Below are 20043 nucleotides of genomic sequence, written 5' to 3' on the forward strand. Positions count from 1 at the left end.
TGCCGAATATCAGTTTCCTCATCTGAAAGATGGAGATTTTAATAAGCGCCGTCCGTGTGGGATGATTGCGTGTTCACACGTGAAATGCTTGGAACAGCTGGGGCTGCGGATGTGAGCTATTATTATTGGCATTGTTGTTAAGAGTGATTCTGTCCGGCCAACTTTCTATTTTCAGGAGCTTCCCCTCTTGTTATCGCCACCCTCCGAGAAATCATCGTGAAAGAAATCATTCGGTGAACAGTTTTCCTGTTCATTAGCTGACTCACCGGAGCCCTCCTCAGGGTTGGATGGCCTGTGTAGAGATGAGCAGGGCTCATCTGCTTCCATTTATTAGGGAGATGGGGAGGGGAGTGCTACTCAGCAGCAGGTGATGGCACAGTGGCAGAGGGATGCAGTTTGCACACTTTCTCCACCCCAGCCACCCTCCCCCCCAAGCCTGAGAAACTCTGTATCCAAGGACAGGGAAGCTGTGGTTTATTACAGTATGTCTCCAAGTGTAAGACCACCCCCTTTTCTCTGCCGGCCCCCCAACCCTGTCCAGTCTCTTCTTGTGGTAAACCCGAGTTCTAACTGCCACCCAGGAAGGCCTCTCTTCATTGAGCGCAAGCCCAGGAGAGAGCCTGGATGCCCATCCCAGGCCCCCAGAACACTTCATACCTGTGTGGAGCTGTTCCAGTGTCCTCGGTTGGTGTTTGTGGTACATGGAGGCAGGTAGAGGGGCAGAAACTGCTTCCAGAGCAGTGCAAGGGTGAGCCTGAGAGAGAACTTGCTCTGATGGTGCTGAGTGGTCACCTGGTAGCCTGGACGCCAAGCCTTGAGTCAGGTACAGCTACGTGAAATCCTGGCAGATCCCTTTCCTCCTAACGAGAGGATGCTGGGCTCCTGCCAGGCCTCGGGGGAAGATCCATCCAGTCAGGGGAAGCCTGTGGCTGTGTGTTTGCCACTGGTGTGGGGAAGGGGAAGGTAGAGCTCCTTTTTCCTGTAACTACCAAGATTCTGAGAATTGGCCTGTCTGCTAAAGGAAGTGGGTGATAGTTGGGAACCTTTTCATGACCACCTACACTGGGGTGACCAGGAAGATTTGAGCCTGCTGCCTGCCCTGCTGGCTGTGGGGAGGGGCCGCAGCCAGAGACACTCCTAGGCGGCTCGAGGTTGGTCCGGCTAGACGGCACTGCCTCACCCTGTTGGCAAAAGGCTTGACTGCTGCCCACCCCACGTCCCAGTAGTATGTCAGCACTTCATCCACCATGGCCCCTCCCACAGATGATGGCCACACTGGGGCCGGCCCAGGTCCGCGGCCGGGGGACACTTAGCACAATGAAAACTAAATGCGGGGAGGCCAGCGAGATTCTTCTAGCTGAACCTTTATTGAGCACCTAGTCCATGCTAGGCATTGCTATGCTAGTTACTTGAGGTAAGAGGCCTTGGACCAGTGAGCTTCGTGAGCAATGCACCTAGTTTGTTTGTTCTTTGTTCTTGATGTATCTTTCTCTTCCTATTGGTTACATAAACGTGTGACAGTTCAGTGATCAGGTTGCTCTGCAGCGTTGGACTGGGGTGCAGGGTAGCTGATCGTCGCTAGAACATCTGCCATGTAGGACACTGAGGTTTTTTTTTTTTAAGATTTTATTTATTTTATTTGATGTGAGAGAGAAACATCACTTGGTTGCCCCTCGGGCCCCTAACCAGGGACCTGGCCCGCAACCCAAGCATGTGTGCCGACTGAGAATTGAACTGGTAACCTTTTGGTTTGCAGGACAGTGCCCAACCCACTGAGCCACACCAGTTAGGGCATGACCCTGACATTTATACATCATTCTCCTTCCCTGCTGTCAGTTGATAGGGGAGGGGAAAATGAACAGAAATGAGAAAGAACTCTTATTTGGGAGTTGACTCATCCTACTTACCTAGATTGACAATGTATACAATAAACACTTAGTAATCCTCCCAGGTTCCTTACAATATGAATGACAGGTGTGTAGTGGGTGGAGTCCAGGGTCACTGCTAAAAGCCGTACAATGCTCAGAACAGCCCCCCCACAACGAAGAAGCATTCAGCCCCAATGTCAGTGGCACTGAGATGGAGGGTCCCTGAGGTCAGTGTCCTTGCTGGAACGTGTGTGTCCCAAATGCACAGATGTGGCTGTGGGTCCCGTGACACTCCCCCACCCCCCTGGCCTTGGAAACCATTGTCAACACTCAGTTGCTCTGGGATACAAGGGACAGTCCTTCACAACAGAGAGCTGTTCTGCTCCAGATGCCCACAGCGAGAAACCTTGGCCCGTTCCTGGAGAGCGTAGCGATCGTTTGTCCCCACCCAGGAGGCCCTGGTACAGGGAACAGGCTCCCTGTGTGAGACCTGCCGCGGTGGCCGGCAGCCCCGGGACATGGCTGCAGAGGCCTCTCGGGTTCCTAGGGGATGGCCTATCTCTTCACTAACCACAGGCGTCCTCCTTAGTGCTGGCTCGGGGCTGACTGGCCCTCGGCATTCTCCACACACCCACCCCGCCTGGGTCCAGAGGTCCAGGGTCTGTTTGGAAGCCGACAGACAGTGTTTTTATTTTAAGTGCACAAGGAATTCTCACCCAGAGTACTGTGACGTGCAGATGATCACACGTGTAAAGGCTGTTGTCATGGTTTTGTTTCTGGAAGATGGCCGTGTGCTCATGAGAGCTTTGAAGCCAGCTCTGGGACCTGAGTCCCAGTGGCCTCAGGATTTAGAACGAGACAAGAGAAGCAGTCGTGGGACTTGTCCGTGCTGGGCCTAGGCCTTTCCCGTCTGGCTCAGCACCGCCGTCTTGCAGCCACTCCTGATCTGAGGGTCACAGGACCCTGTGGCAGAAACAGTTGGTGTTTTTCTAACTGGGGTGATATCTGGAGTGTTGGGGGTGGGGCAGAGAGTCGATCTGCTTTCTGTGATGAGCGTCGGTGAAGGCTTAGGGATCTGAAGAGTTACCTTCTGAGCAGCTTTTTAGGAGAGGCAGTTGCTTTACCCTAAAAAATGGCAGTGTTAACTGAGATTTCAAGCTGGGCGGCATGTAGATGGGAGAGGCTGAAATGAAAAAATGGGGGCACAGGAGACCTTGCAAGCCACATAACAGCTTGTGCGAGTCTGGCCCCAGGGGACCCAGGGGCTTCCCGTCACCTCCTGGTTTGTCCAGGAGCCTGTCCAGCTATTGCCATGGGGGCCCTGGGCCCGGCAGTCCCGTCCTCACCGCACTGCCTCTCCCCCTGGTAATAGGTGTACTGGGGTGTGCGGTGTGCGCAGTCGTTCTTGTTTCTGTCGCTTTGTTTTTCTTTCATTAAGGCTTCTGTCCAGAGGAGACGAACTATGTTCTGACCCAAACAGACCTGATAGGAAATCGGGGCTCCCCCAGGTGTAGGCAGCCTGGCTGGGGGAAGTTGGAAGACTTCTTTGTGCCCAATTTAGCCGAGAGGCTCCTGAGGAGAGTGGAAAAGATGGAGCTGCTGGGAGGGTCTGTGGTTGGGGGACTTTGCACTTGAACTGTCTGCTGTTTCGGCAGCTTGATTCATTTGCCTGAGCTTTATGAGGTCTCTTTTCTTTTGCAGACAGAGATTGCCAAGAGGCTGAACACAATTTTAGCACAGATCATGCCTTTCCTGTCACAAGAGGTAAGACCTCCTTTTGCTGTGTCTTCCTTTAATTTCCAAAACAGCCCACTGGCTGGTTGTGTCTCCCTGGAGCCCCCGCCCCTGTTCATTTATACCGACTAAAGTTGAAGTTCACAACCTAGGGTTTTACCGAGCCTTCTCCAGAAGCAGGGAGCTGTATCAGATGGACAGTTTGCTTATTCTTCAGGTAGAACTAGTTCTCTGCCACTGCCTGAGTGCAGAGAGGAGGGTTCTGGCCTGCAGCCAGGGTAGCATTGGTCAGTGGGTGCCTCTGTGCCCCTCATGGACTATCCAAGCCAACCACTGCTTCCATATGCCCCAAATCCCACACCTGGAGATGTCTAGGAGCCAGGAAACCTGGCCAGTCAGTGCCAAGAGCCAGACCCTGTGAGGGGAGCCAATACCCAAAAGGAAGCCCACCTTCAGGACAGAGTATACTTGACAAAGGCGTGGCTTTCTTGCTCACATCACTTTCTAAGTCACTTTCTTAAGGGGCCCCCTACCTGACTCGGGCTGAGCTAGTGGAATCGTGTCCGAGGAGGCTTCTTGGCACAGGGCAGACAGACTGCGGAGATGCCTGTTTCCATCCAGCAGAGCCCGCTCCAGCCGAGGCAGGCCCTGCCCTCCGTGCCCCTCTGTGGCAGGGACCATCTCAGCTCCCCCCGAGGTCCTGGGTCTGAGTCAGAGGAGTGACCGTCAGGTGATTGAATTCAGGGTGGAGCTGTGTCCTCAGAGCTCACAGCCCAGTAAGAGAGAGGGCTGCCTGCGAAGGGGGTGTTGCCTCAAGGCTGAGAGGAACAAATGCACCCCCAAAATGTTGTGTTTTTTTTAAGACTTTTTTTTTAGAGTAGTTTAAATGCATAGCAAAACTGAGTGGAAAGCACAGAGCTTTCTCACGGCCACCCCCACCAGAGGGGTGCCTTCGCCGCAGCCGATGGTGGTAACGCGGACGCATCGCGGTCACCCAGAGTCGACTCACTGCTTCCATTCGGGCTCGTGTGGCTGCTTTTCTTTCTCTTTCTGCCTAGACACACATTTTTCTTTTCTCTGTGTTTAGATACAGATTTGGTGCTACTTAGACACGTGTACTTTCCTTCCGAACCCTCGAACGACAGCTGTAGACCCCCCAACAGTGTGGGCAGGCTCCTGCGTGACCGCGATACTGTCACCGCACCTAGAGCGCTAATAACCGTTCAGTAGCGTGTTCCGTGTCCAGGTCACACTCAAATGCACGGGAGGAAGTTTCTTTGCATGTGTGCTGGAGGGAAGGTGACTGACTAATACCCATCTTTTGGCTCATTTATATCTTAAAGCCATTTATAGTAAGTTCTGATTACAGAAGTAATACATGCTCACTGATGAGGGTTAAAGAGGAGAGTGGAAGTGCCCTGTCCCCATCCCATCCGTCTCCTGTGCCAGCGCAGTGGACCTCCTCTGCCTTCTGCTGAGGCCCGGCAGCTGCCTGTCTCCGCAGCCGCTGCTAACCCCACCCTTTCCCTGCAGCACCAGCAGCAGGTGGCGCAGGCTGTGGAACGAGCCAAGCAGGTCACCATGACAGAGCTGAATGCCATCATCGGGGTACGTGGACTCCCCAATCTGCCTCTTACCGTGTGTATAGCCCTTTTATTCCTCTCATTTATCATAACCAGAGATTGATTTTGATCTTAGCTGGCCTCAAAGAACGGCGGCCCCAGGACTCCGGCTCCTAAAGCATTTCGTGGGCTTGGATCCATTGGGGGCTCTCTCCCCATTGGGTCCCCAATTGCCTCCCGGTCCCCGAATTAAAGGGGTGCCAGATATTTCTCACATCTACCTCTAAACTCATCATCCCTGTCCTCCCTCCACTGTTGGTGTTCCCACCATTGAGGGGAGTGGGCTCTGAGACCCCCTCCAAGGCCAGGCTGACTGGCGTGTGGGTCCCCAGCCTCCATCTCGTGCCTCCCCAGGGGCCGTCTGCTCCGGGCCCCCTCCCTGGCAAAGGTCTGCCCTTCTTTGGCCACCCGGGATCAGAACTGTCTCTGCGGAACTGTGGATGTGAAACGTGCTGTGGAATTTGGGGTGGGGCCTTGCTGTCCCGTGCACTCAGCTCCCGCCTGAGCATTCCTCACGTGCCCTTGCGAATTCCAGCCGGGGCGCCCAGACAGATCATCCTGACCTTCTGGGTCAAGCAAACAGAAAAAAGTATCCCGGAGCTCTCTGTGGGGCCCACTTCCAGTCTGGCCCCTTTGTGAAAGAAAGAAGCCAGGTCTCTCCCCAGCCCCTACCTGGCTTGTATCTATAAAGTATTTCTTGGGTGCAGATAGCATCTTTCTCTTGCTTCCTACTTTGGCTGAGACGACAGATGCTTAAGATAAACATCTGAGGAAAAACAGCTCTTCAGTGTGACTTTGGACACGGTTTTTACTTTGGAGTGCACCTATTCACGTATTGTCCTTAAAACAATAAAATTCGGGGGTGGGTGAGATCGCCACTTCCCTTCCATAGACAGGTGGGTCAGGTCCCTGAGGGGCTCCAGACCATATGGATTTCAGGGGGTGGCCATAGAGTTCTTTCCCATAGGTCTGGAGGTTGGACTGGAGTCTGTTTTTCGGAAGTTTTCTGGATCGTTTCAAAGGATAGTCAGGCTTGGGAAACAGTGGACTTGGTTGGCTGAGGCCCCTTTCCGCCCGAACATTCTGGGGTCTTGGTTGGTCTCCATTCCTTTTTTCTTAACGTGAGGTCATTATTTCAAGGTGGAACTGCAGGCCCCAGAGTTCTCTGCTTAGTGGGGTGGCTGGTAACACTTGGTTTTCCATTTCGCGACGGAAACTTGGAGACTTATGTTCTAGTTCTGTCCTCTCTTCAGGGGTGTCCAACCTTTTGGTGTCCCTGGGCCACACTGGAAAAAGAGGAGTTGTCATGGGCCGCTCATTAAATACACAAACACTAAGGAAAACAGTAACAAAAACCTCATAATGTTTTAAGTAAATTTACAATTTCATGTCAGGCCTCATTTGGAGCCATCCTGGCCGAGGGTTGGACACCCTGAGAGACAGTGCCCTTGTTTTTAAGAGAGGAAAGTGGTTCATGGACGGTCACACTCTAGGGACACAGCCAGGCGAGACCCAGGGCCGACTCCCAGCCTGCGGCTTGGCCCCGTCCTGTGTCCTTTGTGTCAGTGATCAGTTCCCGTCTCAGTGGCCCTGCCGACAGTGGCAGGAGGGGGCCGCAGGGGCCGCGAGCGGGCTGTGCATCTTGTCCTATGACATTTCCCCTCTCCCAGCTCCTCGTCCCCATCCTCTTTCCGGGACGAGCCCTCCCCTCCGGGCAGTGGCCACAGCAGGGTCCCCGCTCCCCCAGTCTCCCTCCTTGGATGAAAATCCTCTTTCGAAAATAATTTTCTTAAGTTCTAGGAAAAGAGGAAAATTGGGGAAGAAGCACTGCTTGGATTAGCTCCACTTCCTTTAAGTAGTATTTAGGAAGCTACAAGTTAGGTCAAGGCAGCTCCAGGCAGATATTGGAATTCAATTAAAGCCAACGAGTAGGGCCTGTGACCCCCATTTTCAAGGTAATTGCTTCTGCGGCTCTGAGTGAATACAGCCGTCGCCCTGTCATTAAGCAGGCAGCCGTCTAATCGCTGCGCCTGACAGAGCCTCACAGGCAGGAATTACGGACGGCCGAGGCCCGCTGTGCCGGGGAGCCAGGCTGGTCTGCACACCAGCAGGGAGGCAGTGGCTGGTCTCCTCAGGGACTGGGCAGAGTGGGCTGGAGAAGGATGGCAGGAGGCCGGAGGGCCGCAGGCCAGAAGCCAAAGTGTAGGCGTCTTGTGCCCAGCTGTAAAGGGCAGCAATGTGAAGGGCCTAGGGGGGGTCTTAGTAGCAACTAGTGGCAGTGCCCACGGTGCTGTTGGATTAGCGGTTCTAGAAGGGTAGTAGCCCAGGCCCCTGGTCTTGGAGTTAGGAGGCTTTGGGCAAGTTGCTTATCCCTCTAGGCCTCAGTTTCCCGATTTGGGAAAGGCCTGTGAAGAGATAAACAAGTTCCATATTGTGTGCCTGTTTCAGTCTGTCATTTAGGGCTCTCTTGGGCATGGAGTTAAAGGATTCCGAGGCTGCATCTTGGCTCAGCTCAGAGAGATGAGAGGTGAGTTAGGTATTGTCTGGTGTGGACATGCCTGGAGCTAGCGGCATAGTTATTGCATGGATTGAGGGGTTTCTAGGCAACCCCCTTCCTGGTCAGAAAGGCCAGGATCCAGCATCAGGCTGGTATGAGAGGGAAGGGGGCAGATCAGGGGACCCCAGGCTTGCTGGCCCAGCCCACCTACTCCCCTGTGGGGCCACAGGGAACTCAAGTGTCCGTCTGGGGAAGACAGGCCCGAACGCGTCTCTGCTAGCTGGGGCCTGGCAGGGCCCAGTTGCTGCTGGGCCCTTACTGGTACACACCCTTTATTCGTGGATCCACATTACTGGGGGGATCCTTGGAGGGTCAGGATTACTGAGCATGAGCGGGGAAATTTGGTCCCATGGAGGCAACTTGCAGAAGGCATCCCCAGGTGCAGTAAAGACTGAGCTGACATTACAGCAACCACTTACAAACCCTTTTTTACGTTACTCTGTGCTGGCCCAAGGTCGCTGAATCTGGAGAGTGGAGGGGCTCTCACCCCACTTGCCCACTGACAATTTGGTTTGCATTTCCTTGGAAGTAACTACTGGAGAAGATGTTATAAAGTGTAGACATTTTTTAAGCAGGGGGGAGGAGGAGATAGCGGGAGGTTGTATCCATCTTATCGCAGACTGGAGTGTTTTGAGGCCCTACCTAAGACTCTTGCCTTCACTCCAGAATGTCAATGAGTTGGATTCAGTCGATTGCATTTCACACGAGGGAGGAGGATGGAGAGTGTTAGAATGCACCTGTTTCTTTCAGCCAGGCCGCCGTGGTGCTGAGAAGTGATGCTGGGGTTAAGACTTGGCTCTGGTTGCTTCTGCGAGAGTCCCTTAGCCTCTCTGAGCCTGCCCCATTTCTGAACTGGAATCAGAAGGTGGTTGTCAGCTCTAAAAGCTGTGGGCCCATCAGCCATGAGACATAAAGGAACTAGCAGAGCCCTAGGCCTCCCCTCCCTCTCCTTGGAGGGCAGGAGGTGTTCATTCTATGCATTGAGGACTCTGCTCCTTTGGTGGACAATCCTCAGTGTGTTGTGGCCCTGGAAATGCTTAGAGAACTTCACTAAGTTTAACCCGAGTCATGCACCTGAGAAGTGAGGTATTAAATATTAAACCAGCTCAGAAAGGCATGATGTGTGTAATCCGATCACATACACCCTGCAAACGGGGGCTTGCCCACAGCATCTCCTGTAGGCAGCCACACCTCCTGAGCCCAGGGCACTGGGCACACGTGTGGAGGGAGGATGGGCATACATGAGTGCCCCACAGGACACGTTCTTGGACATGCCTGTTCTGGCGTGAAATGTTAAAGGAAGGAGAAGAACACTCAGGGGTGGGCTTGGGTCCAGTTTCCTGGCCCCACTTTTGGGATTGAAAGGGGCAGGGGATGGCAGACTCGCTTTCACATCACGGATAGGGAAAGAAGTCCCAGTATTAGAAGGAACAGCAGAAATGAGGCAGCAGGCTGCTGCCACGTGGTCGGCCGAGCCCCTCCTCAGACTGTGGACTCGGTGCTGTTTCTCCCCAGTTGAAAACATGGTCCCCTTGTCACTGAGATGCTCTGTGTTTCAGCACATTATCTTCTGAGGTCAGGGATATGTCACGGGGTAGAAATGCAGCCTGAGGATGGCTCTGCCTGCCTGCCTGCCTGCCCGCACAGGGGCTGGGGCTGAGACGGGGCAACGGTGAGACAAGAGCATCATTGCCCATAGCCAGCTGGCTTGCCCTGCCCACTGCGGAGAAAACTTTGTTTCACCGTCTGTTGTAATGTAATGAAGACTGTTGTCAGTAGGCCCCCATGCAACGAGCCCTGGGATCTGCTCGGACCCTGAGAGGGAAGCCTCAGAGGCCGGCTTTTATGTTCTGATTCCTGGAGCCTGTCAGGTCACTCCCGACTGTGCCTTTAAACCGCTCAGGGGAGACCTTCTGGCTGAGCAGGGGGTACTCTTGTACTAGAGGCTGAGAAGTACATGGAACCATGGCAGTTTCTTTTAGCTTTTGTTGCAAAGAAGACATTTGTGCTTTACACGCTAATGGCAGACGCCACTCTCAGTCTTGGAAGCGCAGCATCTTTGAAAGCCACTGTTTCCCAAGTTTCTGATGCTGGTTCACTTACTCATGTTTCAGAGAAGTAGGAAGCCTCACTGATGCTCCTTGTTCCAAGTAACTTTCAGCTGCACCTCCATGGGCTTTGGAGAGGAGGCATGGATCTGGGAGGTGGGGGGTCACTTTCGGGCAGAGCGGCTCTGCTGACTTACTTCCCAGCCTGTGTTTACCTACCTTTTCTGAGCAAACATGCCAGGTGCCATGTTTGAAGTGCTAGGATGTATCAAACAAGGTCCTTGATTTTTCTGGAAGCCACAAGTTGCCAAGCACCGTGCATATAAAGATGAAAGAAATAGTTATGTTTACGGTCCAGTCATAGTTTTTGCTGATGTGAAATGAGCACCTCCTTTGCCTTTGGGTATAGTAAAGCATGTGATTCTTGCACGCCCCAAAGAACTAGGCTGCATTCTGATTCCCATTTTGTGGATGAGGAAACTGAGGCCCCGAGAGGTCCTCTGACTCATCTAAGGTCTCAGCTGTTACAGGAGAGCTGGACGTCCACCTTTGTCGAACGTCCAGAGTCTGAGCTGTCGGAACCCTTAGAAGGGAGAAACTGACCGGGATGATGGAGGCTTCCGGAGGAGGTGGCATTTGAGGAAAGATGAGCCTAGAAGGTCGGGTCAGAGGGCAGGTCTTACCTGGTAAGGTAAGAAGCAGGGTGTTTGGGATTATTCAAGAGTCTTTCCATTGGGCACGAACCCTCTTCACTAAGCTCTTTCAGGAGAGACGGAGTTGCTGATGGAGGAGTCAGCCTTGTTCCCAGGCGGCAGAGCCGCACCTGTGAAGCCATTCTCCTTTCTTTTCTCCCTCCAGTGATCTTATTGGCCGTATACTGTAAAGAACAGATTCAATACCTCCAGTCTTGCTTTCTAGGATTTTACTAAGTAGTAAACCTTAGTAGAGTTAGAGGGCCTACTGGCAAGTGGTCTAAATTCACAGGGCCCCCAGTAGAGACTCATTTTAAAACTGGGTGTTTAGATTAAGTCGAACGGTCCAGCCACACCTGGGAATACTGTGTGGCCATTAGAAAGGAAACTTGATTTGTTCATAACACTGTGAATTAAAACCCAGTTGGACCGAGCCGGGGTGGCTCAGTTGGTTGGAGTGTCGTCCCGGACACCGAAGGGCCGCAGGTTCCGTTCCCAGTCACGGCACCAGCCCCGGCTGTGGGTGTGGTTCCCTGTTGGGACACGTGTGGAAGGCAACCAGTCGATGCTTCGCTCTCACATCAGTGTTTCTTCTTTCTTAAAAGCAGTGGAAAAAAAATGTCCTTGGGTGAGGATTAAAAAAATCCAATTACATAGCAGTAAGGTTAACAGGAGCCCATTTATGTAGAAATACATTTAAAATTTGTGGATTTCCATGAAGGAAAATCTAGACAGATGGATAATGTGGATCTTCTGGGCGGGGGCAGGATTAAAGGGTAAGGTTGTTTTTTAGAGTTTTCTTAATCTGCTTATTTGTACCCGATGGCGAGCATGTGTTATTTTTGTGATGATATAAAAATCACGTTTCCTTTAAGCCCAGGCCCACCAGAGCCCGAGCACTGGGTCCCCAGGACTCCAGCCACTGCAGGCCCCGGGCTTGGTTCTGGCCTGAGTGGCCTGGGGCGGATCTGGGGTCAGGCCGCATGGGACCAGTGCCCACCAGCGGCTTCTGTAAACTGCCCAGCAACAGACAGCCCAGGTCTGGGCAGCAGCAGGTCCTAGCCTTTCACCCGCAGCTGAGAAATGAGCCCTCTGGGCCAGGAGCGCACTGGTAGCTGTGGTTGCTGCTCACTTTGAGGTGGGTCAGTTTGGCCGTGTACCGCTCGGCGGTGGGAGGATGGGGTGACCTCTGACCTCACATGCCGCCTTGTGGACCCCACCTTCAACCAGAACTGTGGGCCTTTCCTTTGTTCTGCCATCCGTCAGCAGTGGCCCCAAAGCCACAGTTAACATTGACAGGCGAGCTTGTCAGACTTCTGCTCTTTGTCCTCGGTTAAGAACGCTTCTTGTTTGGGGGTCTCCTTAGGAATATTCTCTGGATGAGGCTAGTGGTTGAATGAGTTGAGTCCAGACCCCACTTACTAGAAATGGGACCTCACTGGTTACTGGCCACCTGCTCCGTCCTCTTGAGTGTGTTTGCCAAGTGTAGTAGGGGCACCACCCCTCCTTTGCCAGGTGGTTGGAAGGGGCAGAGGGAATATTTGGAAATGCCCAGCATGCACGGACGTTGGTTCCCTTCTCTTGTGCTACCTGAGGAGAAAGATGTGTGCACAGCGTATTCAAGGTCCCAGCCACTCCTAAGAAATATTTTGTTCCCTATGAAGGATTTGGTGTAATCTTAGGAATGTTAAGATAAAGGGCCTGTAGTTCTGGTTGCTGGGGATAGACCAGAGCCTGCCTAAGCCAGTGCCTTGGGGAGAGGCGGGGAGAGGGGAAGAGAGGACCCTGAGGCTAGTGCTGGGGTGGCACGTGGAGCAGAGGGCCACAGGCCTTTACTAGGGACTGTCCTCTTTGCTATTGATGATAGTGCTGTGTTAATCAGGTCAAGGTTTTCGAAAGGAGGCGGGGCGTTGTAAGCTCTCCGCTGAACTTAGCTGCTGTTACGAGTAGCCTGCCTGAGGTCACACAGCTGGTAGGTGCCCGGAGCTGGGGTTTGAGTCCTGAAGTATCTGCTTCCAAAAAGTCCGCTCTTCTTGTCCATTCTCATGTCCAGGGGCATTAGCTGTCATTTCACTGATCCCAGCCTCCTTTTGACCTTGGGACTTGGCGGCTGTAGCCGGCCCTCGCTCTCTAAGGCAAGCCTGGAGTTCCTCAGCGTTAGGGAGCCTTCCTCGGGATCTGGGCTCAGGGTACGGGGCTGTGGCTGCTGACAATGAAGGCATGCAAGCATGAACGAACGTGGAGGGGCAGGAGCTTAGAAATGGATGCCCTCACTGGGAGGGAGTCCTGACGACTCTGGTTTTTAAATGCATGATTTATTTATCTTGGACTTCTAAACATACATGGAGAAATTCTATCTAAATTGGGTGGAGGGACGGGGTAGCGTGTTTGAAGACATAAATCTTGAATCTAAATTGCAGTCCATCGGCAGACTTCCTTCAGGAAGACAGCATGTGGACTGAGACGGGGACAAAGGTTTTGGGGGGCTTTTTTTCCCTGCTGCCACATGAAGGAGCAAGAGGGATGGCCCGTGGCTTCCCCTGCCCTCTTCCGCATAGCTGTGCTCACCACCAACTTCGTTGCAGCAACAGCAGCTCCAGGCGCAGCACCTCTCCCACGCCACGCACGGCCCCCCAGTCCAGTTGCCACCCCACCCATCAGGCCTCCAGCCTCCAGGGATCCCCCCGGTGACGGGGAGCAGCTCGGGGCTGCTGGCACTCGGAGCCCTGGGCAGCCAGGCCCACCTGACGGTTAAGGATGAGAAGAACCATCATGAGCTGGACCACAGAGGTGCGGCCTGGGGCTGGAGCTGGGGCTGGGGGCAGGGCTGGGCTGGGGGCAGGGCTGGGCTGGGGGCAGGGCTGGGCTGGGGGCAGGGGTCCTATAGGCTCCACTGTGAGTAGAGAGAGAAAATGCTCTGTCCCTAAGACAGGAGTTAGCGAAAGATTTGGAGCCATCTCTTAAATTCCTGGTGTGTGGAAACCAGACCCCCCAATCCCTGATGTGTACCTGGGACTCTTGCCCTGGAAGACACCTTGTTCATGCAGCCTGGAGTACCCTCCCATCGTCCCGGCTACACCCTGCTGTCCTTAAGGGCCAGCCCCAGTCCCATGCCCTCCAGATGCCTTCCTGGCCGGGCTGGGGTCTTTTACACACTGCTCTAAGAGCTTAAGAGGTGGAATCACAAGACTAAGCCCTTGCTTAGACCTCTTATATCCTACCCCTGGAAAATGTTTTGTCCTCACCAAAGTCATTAGTCCTCTGAGGACAGGGGCCCAATTCCTGGGGGTCAAGCTTAGCATCTATGTCTTACCGACACAGGTACCTTGGAAAAGGTACACACACAGTCAGCACCCAGTAAAGACTTGTTAGCTGACTGTCTTTAAAGAGAGGCAGCAGCTAGGCTACTGCAGGGAGGGGCTTGGAATGAGGACTTGCCCCCACCCTTCCCTTTCTGTGAGCATCCAGCAAGCTGCACAGAGTTGGCCCAAGCCGAGGACTCAGTTTGGTTGGAAGGGCCTGCCTTCCTGGGAGACCCTTTCAAATGCTGCCACCTTGTGCGGTCTGCCCTTAGGGGTTTTTTGTAGCTTTATTGGGATATAATTGACATAGAGATCATGTAACTATAAAGTATGCAGCGTGATGATTTGATTTGTGCTTAGATATATACTAGGGCAGCACCTTCCGAGGCCCCTGGCACCTCATGCTTGGGCACTGGGGGCCTGGTGTGCCACCATCCTGCCCTGGCCCCAGGGTGGTAGCGGGACGTGGGACCAGAGACTGACGTTTCTGTCCCCGCAGCAGGTGGTCCTCCCTGCAGGGGGAGGGGCCCGCCCCACGGCGGACAGGAGAGTCAGGTGTCAGTGCCGACTGGCAGGTAGAGGTTTCAGCTTCCAGGGGTTTCTGGCAAAAAACAGTGGTGTTCCTTAGTAACAAACACCAGCCTCACAGCTTCTTTTGAAAAGCAATGTTCTCAATCCCAGATCCTGTGGATGTTTTGCATAGCATGATCCTTCCAAAATTAATGGCTTAAAAACTGCTTGCCAATAGTCTCGGTGTCCTTCTTGGTGTGTCCGAGAGAGCCAGGCCACAGGTCGACCCCCACCCCCACACCCAGAACTGGTAGCCAGGGGAAGCATGGGAATCGGGGTAGTCAGCTTCCAAACTGAGAAACATCGCCAAGTTCCCTGCCTTGGCTGACCTGCAGTGAAGCCAGGCCTGCTGCTCGTTTAAAAACTCATCAACTAGCAAAGGATAAAACCTGGCTGGACGAGACTGACTTTTCTCTGGTTCTTTTTGTTGTCTTTTTGTCTTGGTGGCCCTGACCTTGCTCCTGTCCTGGCGTCGGACCCCACAGAGAGAGAATCCAGCGCGGTAAGTGGCAACACTCTGGGACCAACTGGGGGTGTTTGCGGTGTTGTCATGAACTGGGAGTTGTCACCTGTTGAGAGTGACCTTCAGTTGGGGAAGCCTTCACCTCTCCAGGCTTTGGTCCACTGTTTGTCAGATGAAGAGCTTGGACTAAGTGGGCCCTAACTCCCTTTACAGAACAGGTGATTAGCTGGAGAGGTCAGCTGGCTGGCCCCGGGTCCTCCAAGGAGGTCTGCAGAGCCAGGGCTGAGGACCCAGGTGCCCCGCCCCCTGGGTGGAGGTACTTCCCCATTCCCCGGATTGGCCGCCCCCATACAATCCTGTGTCCTCATTTCCTCTGAACACCTGAGGTTTCTTCCTGTTCCGGGTTTAAGAAAGTGCTAGCAAGCGAGCATTAAGGCCAGGCTGCCAGTGTATCTGCCAGCTCTGAGATTTGCTGTAAATCTTTCCGATCACACAGAGGCTCAGAGGCTCTGTTTCAAGTGAATAAGCCTTCTGAATAAGCACAGTGGAGTCTGGATAAAAAAAAATCCTCCAGCGATTAGCAAAGCTATTTTATTCCTCATCGCTGTCCTTGTATCTGGGGCCATCTAATCTGTTAGGATGGCCTTGGTTATTACCTCGCGTTAAGTAGAACTTGGAAGGTCAGGCACTTAACCAACCATCCGCCCCAGTTTCCCTTTGCAGCCGCTGCCCAGGCTGACTTCAGCCTCCCCTCAGCAGCGGTGCTCCTGTTCCCTTTGGACTTGCCTGTGTGCCTTGAATTCCAGGGGTGGCGGGGTACGTCGGCCATGGGCCAATTCAGATGACTTTAGTGTTGGTCCTCAGGCAGTGGCATTTTGGGAGAGGTGGCTTGCCTCAGAGACGGCCCACACTGGATGCCTCGTGGCTTAGTTTGGTCCTGGTTTCATGGGCCGTTGGATGGCTCTCTTGGCCTCTCTCAGGCTCAGTTTCTTTATCTCTAACATAGGCATCTTCCTGCCCAGCCAGCCTCTGAGCTTAGTGAGGAAGACACCCCCCACCCCACCCGGAACAGGACGTAAGGTCTGGAGATGACCTGGTTAATGGACCTGCTACAGAGTGAAATGGGTCACTGAAGCCCAACAACCCTCCCTGTCTGCGTCATCCTCATCCTCACTGCTCTTTGCTCTTGGTTTTGTGCTCTAGTTTATGAAAGCTTTCTGCTAAAAGAAACCCACGGGGAACCCCCCCCAAGAACCAAGCTCTTCACTCTGACACTCCCATATCCATGCACATCAGACTCGCAGGGGCGGGGGGCGCAGGCTTGGGCCCCCGGAGAGTCCAGTGGGAATGAGTCAGGATGCCATCCTGAGGCTGGCCGGGCCACTCGGGAGAGCCAGTAGGCTGTGCGCATGTGGGGATGGTGTTTCAAGGGGTGTAGACTGAAGTAATCAGCCCTTTGGAAACCAGGTTGTCAACAGATGTGGCCCACGGCTGGAAGGACAGGCCTGTGCCCAGATGGGAGGGGGGATGGCTGGACGGGCTGGAAGCTGTCCCAGAGGGGTTAGTCTGGAGTCCAATTAGAGGTAGCTTCATTCATATTTCCTTGCCTAGCCGAAGCAATAAAAAATACTTAGTTTTTTGGCTGCCTGCCAGCCAGAGGCGGGCTGGATCGATGCCGCTAAATGCCTGACATGACTCTCCAGTAGCAGCAAGGGTTTTCAGCCTGACTGCATGAGAAGAAAGAGCTCGCTGTTCTCCCAGCCGCGCTCTGGGTCGCAGGGAGAAACACGAGCTGCCGCACGCCCCCTCCTCTCTGCCCGCCCGCGAGGACAGGGCCTGGAAGCATTTCTGCTTAGCACGGGGCGGCCACCATCGGAGGAAAGGAAATGAAATGACGGTGATTTTTCTGCCAGGCTCGCAGCGGCTAATTGAATTGCGGCCGTGCGCACATCGCCGCCGCGCGCACGGCTGTGGGGAAGGTTGAGCTGCAGTTCCATTATAACCTCCATTCTTTTCTTCAAGGCTTGATAACTCTGCCATTTTAATTTGCTTCAGGCAGAAACTTGGCAGGGAAGGGCTGCCCAGAAACTGGCTTAGCAAAGGAAATTAAGTTCTGTGGCTGGTTCCCCCAAACGCTGGCACCAGCCCCCAGAAAGTGGGGAGACAGAGGGGCACATTCATCCCTCTTGATGCCCTTTCGTGAACGTGTGTCCCTCCGCACTGCGTGGGGATGTCGGTGGCCCGGTCTTGTCCTTCCCCGGGCCAGAAGCTCCTGGGGGGCAGTGTTTGCCGGCTCCTTCCTCCACACTGGGCCTCCCCCCCCCCCCCCCCCGGCCCAGTGTAGGGCGGGTGCTTAGAACAGGTGGTGGTGGTGAGGAAAGGTTAGGGATTTGGCCCTTAGACCAGAGTAAACCACAGCAGCCCCCCTGGGGGGGCACTGATTCTTAGTTGTCTGGGCACAGAGGTTTGCTGGCAGGTGCCACTCGCTACTCTTCAGCCTGGTGCTGACAGCGACGGAGTGCTGTTTCTGCCACCGACACGACAGAGCCGGCGGGTCCTGTGCCGGTGGCTCTCTCACCTGGGAACAGCATCGTTCCCAGGCCGCTTGCGAGGCTCTGCTGCCTCAGCTGTTGGCCCGTCTTCCCTCTCCCCAGGCCTCGAGTTCCAAAGTGTTCTCATCCTTACTTGCTTCCCGTTTGAAGGGAGAACTCACGAGCTCTCCCTCCAGATCCCGGCCTCACGGAACCTGGCTTTCCCTCCGGTTGCCTCCTGCTGGTGGGCCTGGGGCACACTTCCCGGCCTCCTTCCCACTGTGACAGAGGAACAGGGAGGATTGTCACCTTTATGCTCTTTCCCATCTTTCGGAGGGAAGATGACACTGTGTTTTCTGTCTTTCTGTAATCATGGCATTTCTCTGAAGTGGCACCACCACTGAGGAGGCCTGTTGGCAGCCACTGTTCCTAGGAGGGTCAGTAGGTGAAGTGGTTTCTTACACGTGGCCCCAGGCTGGCAGCCCCGACCCGTCTTTCAAGACTCGGTGCAAATGTGGCTTATTCCTTCTTAAGAACAAGTAACTGTGGAGGCACGAGTTGGGGTGCAGGGAGCAGGTGCGACTCCTGCCCTGATGGAGCGGAGCGTGCAGCCCCACAGTCTAGAAGGCACAGGCTCATTGCAAGGTTAATTACTCGGTGTAGCATCGCAGTGGCTTTGTGCTGCTGCCAGAGACTCTCTCAGGGGGACGTGGTCTGGGGAGTTACGAAGGCTTTCCTGATGAGGCACCAGTGCAGCCGCGACCTGCGGACATGAAGGACACCTCCAGTGACCTCCTGAGTCACCATGCTTAGCTGTGACTGTGTGCGTGGAATATTTACACTGAGTCTTCTTCCCGCTTCCAGAATAACTCGGTGTCCCCCTCGGAAAGCCTGCGGGCCAGTGAGAAGCACCGGAGCTCTGCGGACTACAGCATGGAAGCCAAGAAGCGGAAGGCCGAGGAGAAGGACAGCCTGAGTCGATACGTGCGTCTGGGCGTGGTGGGCTCTGCTGGGGTTGTGCTGGGCAGGCGGGGGCGTGGGAGAACTCACAGGACCCGAGTCGTGAGTCTCAGAGATAGGTGGGGGTAAGGATAGGAGTGGTGGAGCCTGGGGAAGGGGGGGGGGTAGGGAGGGATCTGGGGAGAACTGAGGGTACCTGCCGTGGACAGGCCAGCAACCCCAGCTGCCATCGCAGCCCCCCCAGAATGCCCAGTCTGCTTCAGAAAGCTGTCCCTGGCTGCTCACACTTTGACCCTACTGCATGGTCATGCAGTGTGCAGGGATGAGAGCCGGGACGAAGGGAAGGGCGATGCTGTTCTGGGACCACCGGGTCCTGCGCTGAGACCTGTTCAGCCACTTGGCTGCTCTATGGCTTTGGGACCATTGCACAGCTGGTCTCAGCTGCATTTCTGGGCAATGAGGCTCATCTTCCCTCCCACACAGTGTGGAAATGGTGAAGTGAGACTGGTTCACTTCCTTGTAAATGATAGCAGATATAAAACCCACTGGGAAACAGTGTCTGGCTCTAGAGAGACAAGTTCAAGGGGCTGAGAACTCTAACGGGGCAGGTGTTGGTGAGGTTGCCAGTGCGTGTGGGGGCAGAGTGACCTCAGAGCTAGGAATCCGCTGAGGAGGAGGGCTGACTGGTAGGCCTCGGGGTTTGGCCCGGATCAGATCCTGGCTGGGGGAAGCAGGGCGAGGATGGTTCATGCCCACTGTGGGGTGGGGAGGGTGTGGCCTCTTAGTGGCTTCTCTCTCGTTTGCAGGACAGTGATGGGGACAAGAGTGACGATCTGGTGGTGGATGTTTCCAATGAGGTAAGGGGGGCAGACCCGGGCTGCAGAGTAGCCCTCAGTCTGGGAGGTTTGGGAGTGCTCCTTCCCTGGGTGGGAGCTCTGTGTCTCAGCTGCTGTGCTGACATTATCGGCAGCCTGAGCAGGGTGGTGAGGCCTCTGAAGTTGGGCCGTCAGGCTGGCGGGGAAGAACAGGGCAGGGCTTTGCTGCCTGGTGGCTGGGTAAGCATGGGCAGTGAGGGCTTCCAGGGCAGCTCTCCAGAGAGAGGAGACCTTCAGAGGTCCCAGAGCAGGGCCAGCACCAGTTCCTCTGTCCCTCCAGGTCAGCTGTGTTCCGCCCACCACCCTGGGGTCTGGAGGAGGGGCTTGTGAGCCCCTGGGTCAGCCTCCACAGAGAAGGAGCTGGAGCAGATCTACCAGAGGCCCAGTGGCCCAGATTTGATCCTGAACTGTGTGTGATTTGGGGCTGGTCACCCCTCCCCCACCCAGGCCTCAGTCTCCTCATCTGGGGGTCTAAGGATTCAGACTAGATCATTAAGAAGCAGTCAGCCCCCACTTTGGGGTCTCCAGTCTGTTGCAGCCAGGCTCCGTCTGTGTCACCCGTGCTCAGTCCCTTCCCGTCCCAGGGCAGCAAGGTGTCTAGACTGGTTATTGCTTTGAGTACAGTTCTGCATCGCTTGTGTTTTTAGGACCCAGCAACGCCCCGGGTCAGCCCTGCACACTCCCCTCCTGAAAATGGGCTGGACAAAGCCCGTGGCCTGAAAAAGGACGCCCCCACCAGCCCCGCCTCGGTGGCCTCCTCCAGTAGCACACCTTCCTCCAAGACCAAAGACCTTGGTCATGTATGTGGGGTCTGCCCCAGT

At 54.6% G+C, this 20043-nt stretch overlaps 1 protein-coding gene across 13 annotated transcripts in view; it reads left to right on the top strand.

Annotated features, from left to right (window-relative positions):
- Positions 1–20043, top strand: part of TLE3 (TLE family member 3, transcriptional corepressor) — a 41916-nt gene that overhangs the window by 14843 nt on the left and 7030 nt on the right. For 6 of the 13 annotated variants that reach the window (XM_037137237.2, XM_037137242.2, XM_037137241.2 and 3 more), the window contains exons 5-11: positions 3570–3632; positions 5136–5240; positions 13107–13311; positions 14879–14895; positions 18252–18371; positions 19154–19204; positions 19870–20022. In XM_037137237.2, the coding sequence (XP_036993132.1) occupies positions 3570–3632; positions 5136–5240; positions 13107–13311; positions 14879–14895; positions 18252–18371; positions 19154–19204; positions 19870–20022 (714 nt within the window). The remainder of the gene's footprint in view (positions 1–3569; positions 3633–5135; positions 5241–13106; positions 13312–14878; positions 14896–18251; positions 18372–19153; positions 19205–19869; positions 20023–20043) is intronic. The other 7 variants (XM_037137243.2, XM_037137247.2, XM_037137249.2 and 4 more) reach the window with 3 other exon arrangements.

Source organism: Artibeus jamaicensis, unplaced genomic scaffold (assembly GCF_021234435.1).
Source record: "Artibeus jamaicensis isolate MK-2021 breed Jamaican fruit bat unplaced genomic scaffold, CSHL_Jam_final scaffold_286, whole genome shotgun sequence".
Lineage (NCBI taxonomy): Eukaryota > Metazoa > Chordata > Mammalia > Chiroptera > Phyllostomidae > Artibeus > Artibeus jamaicensis.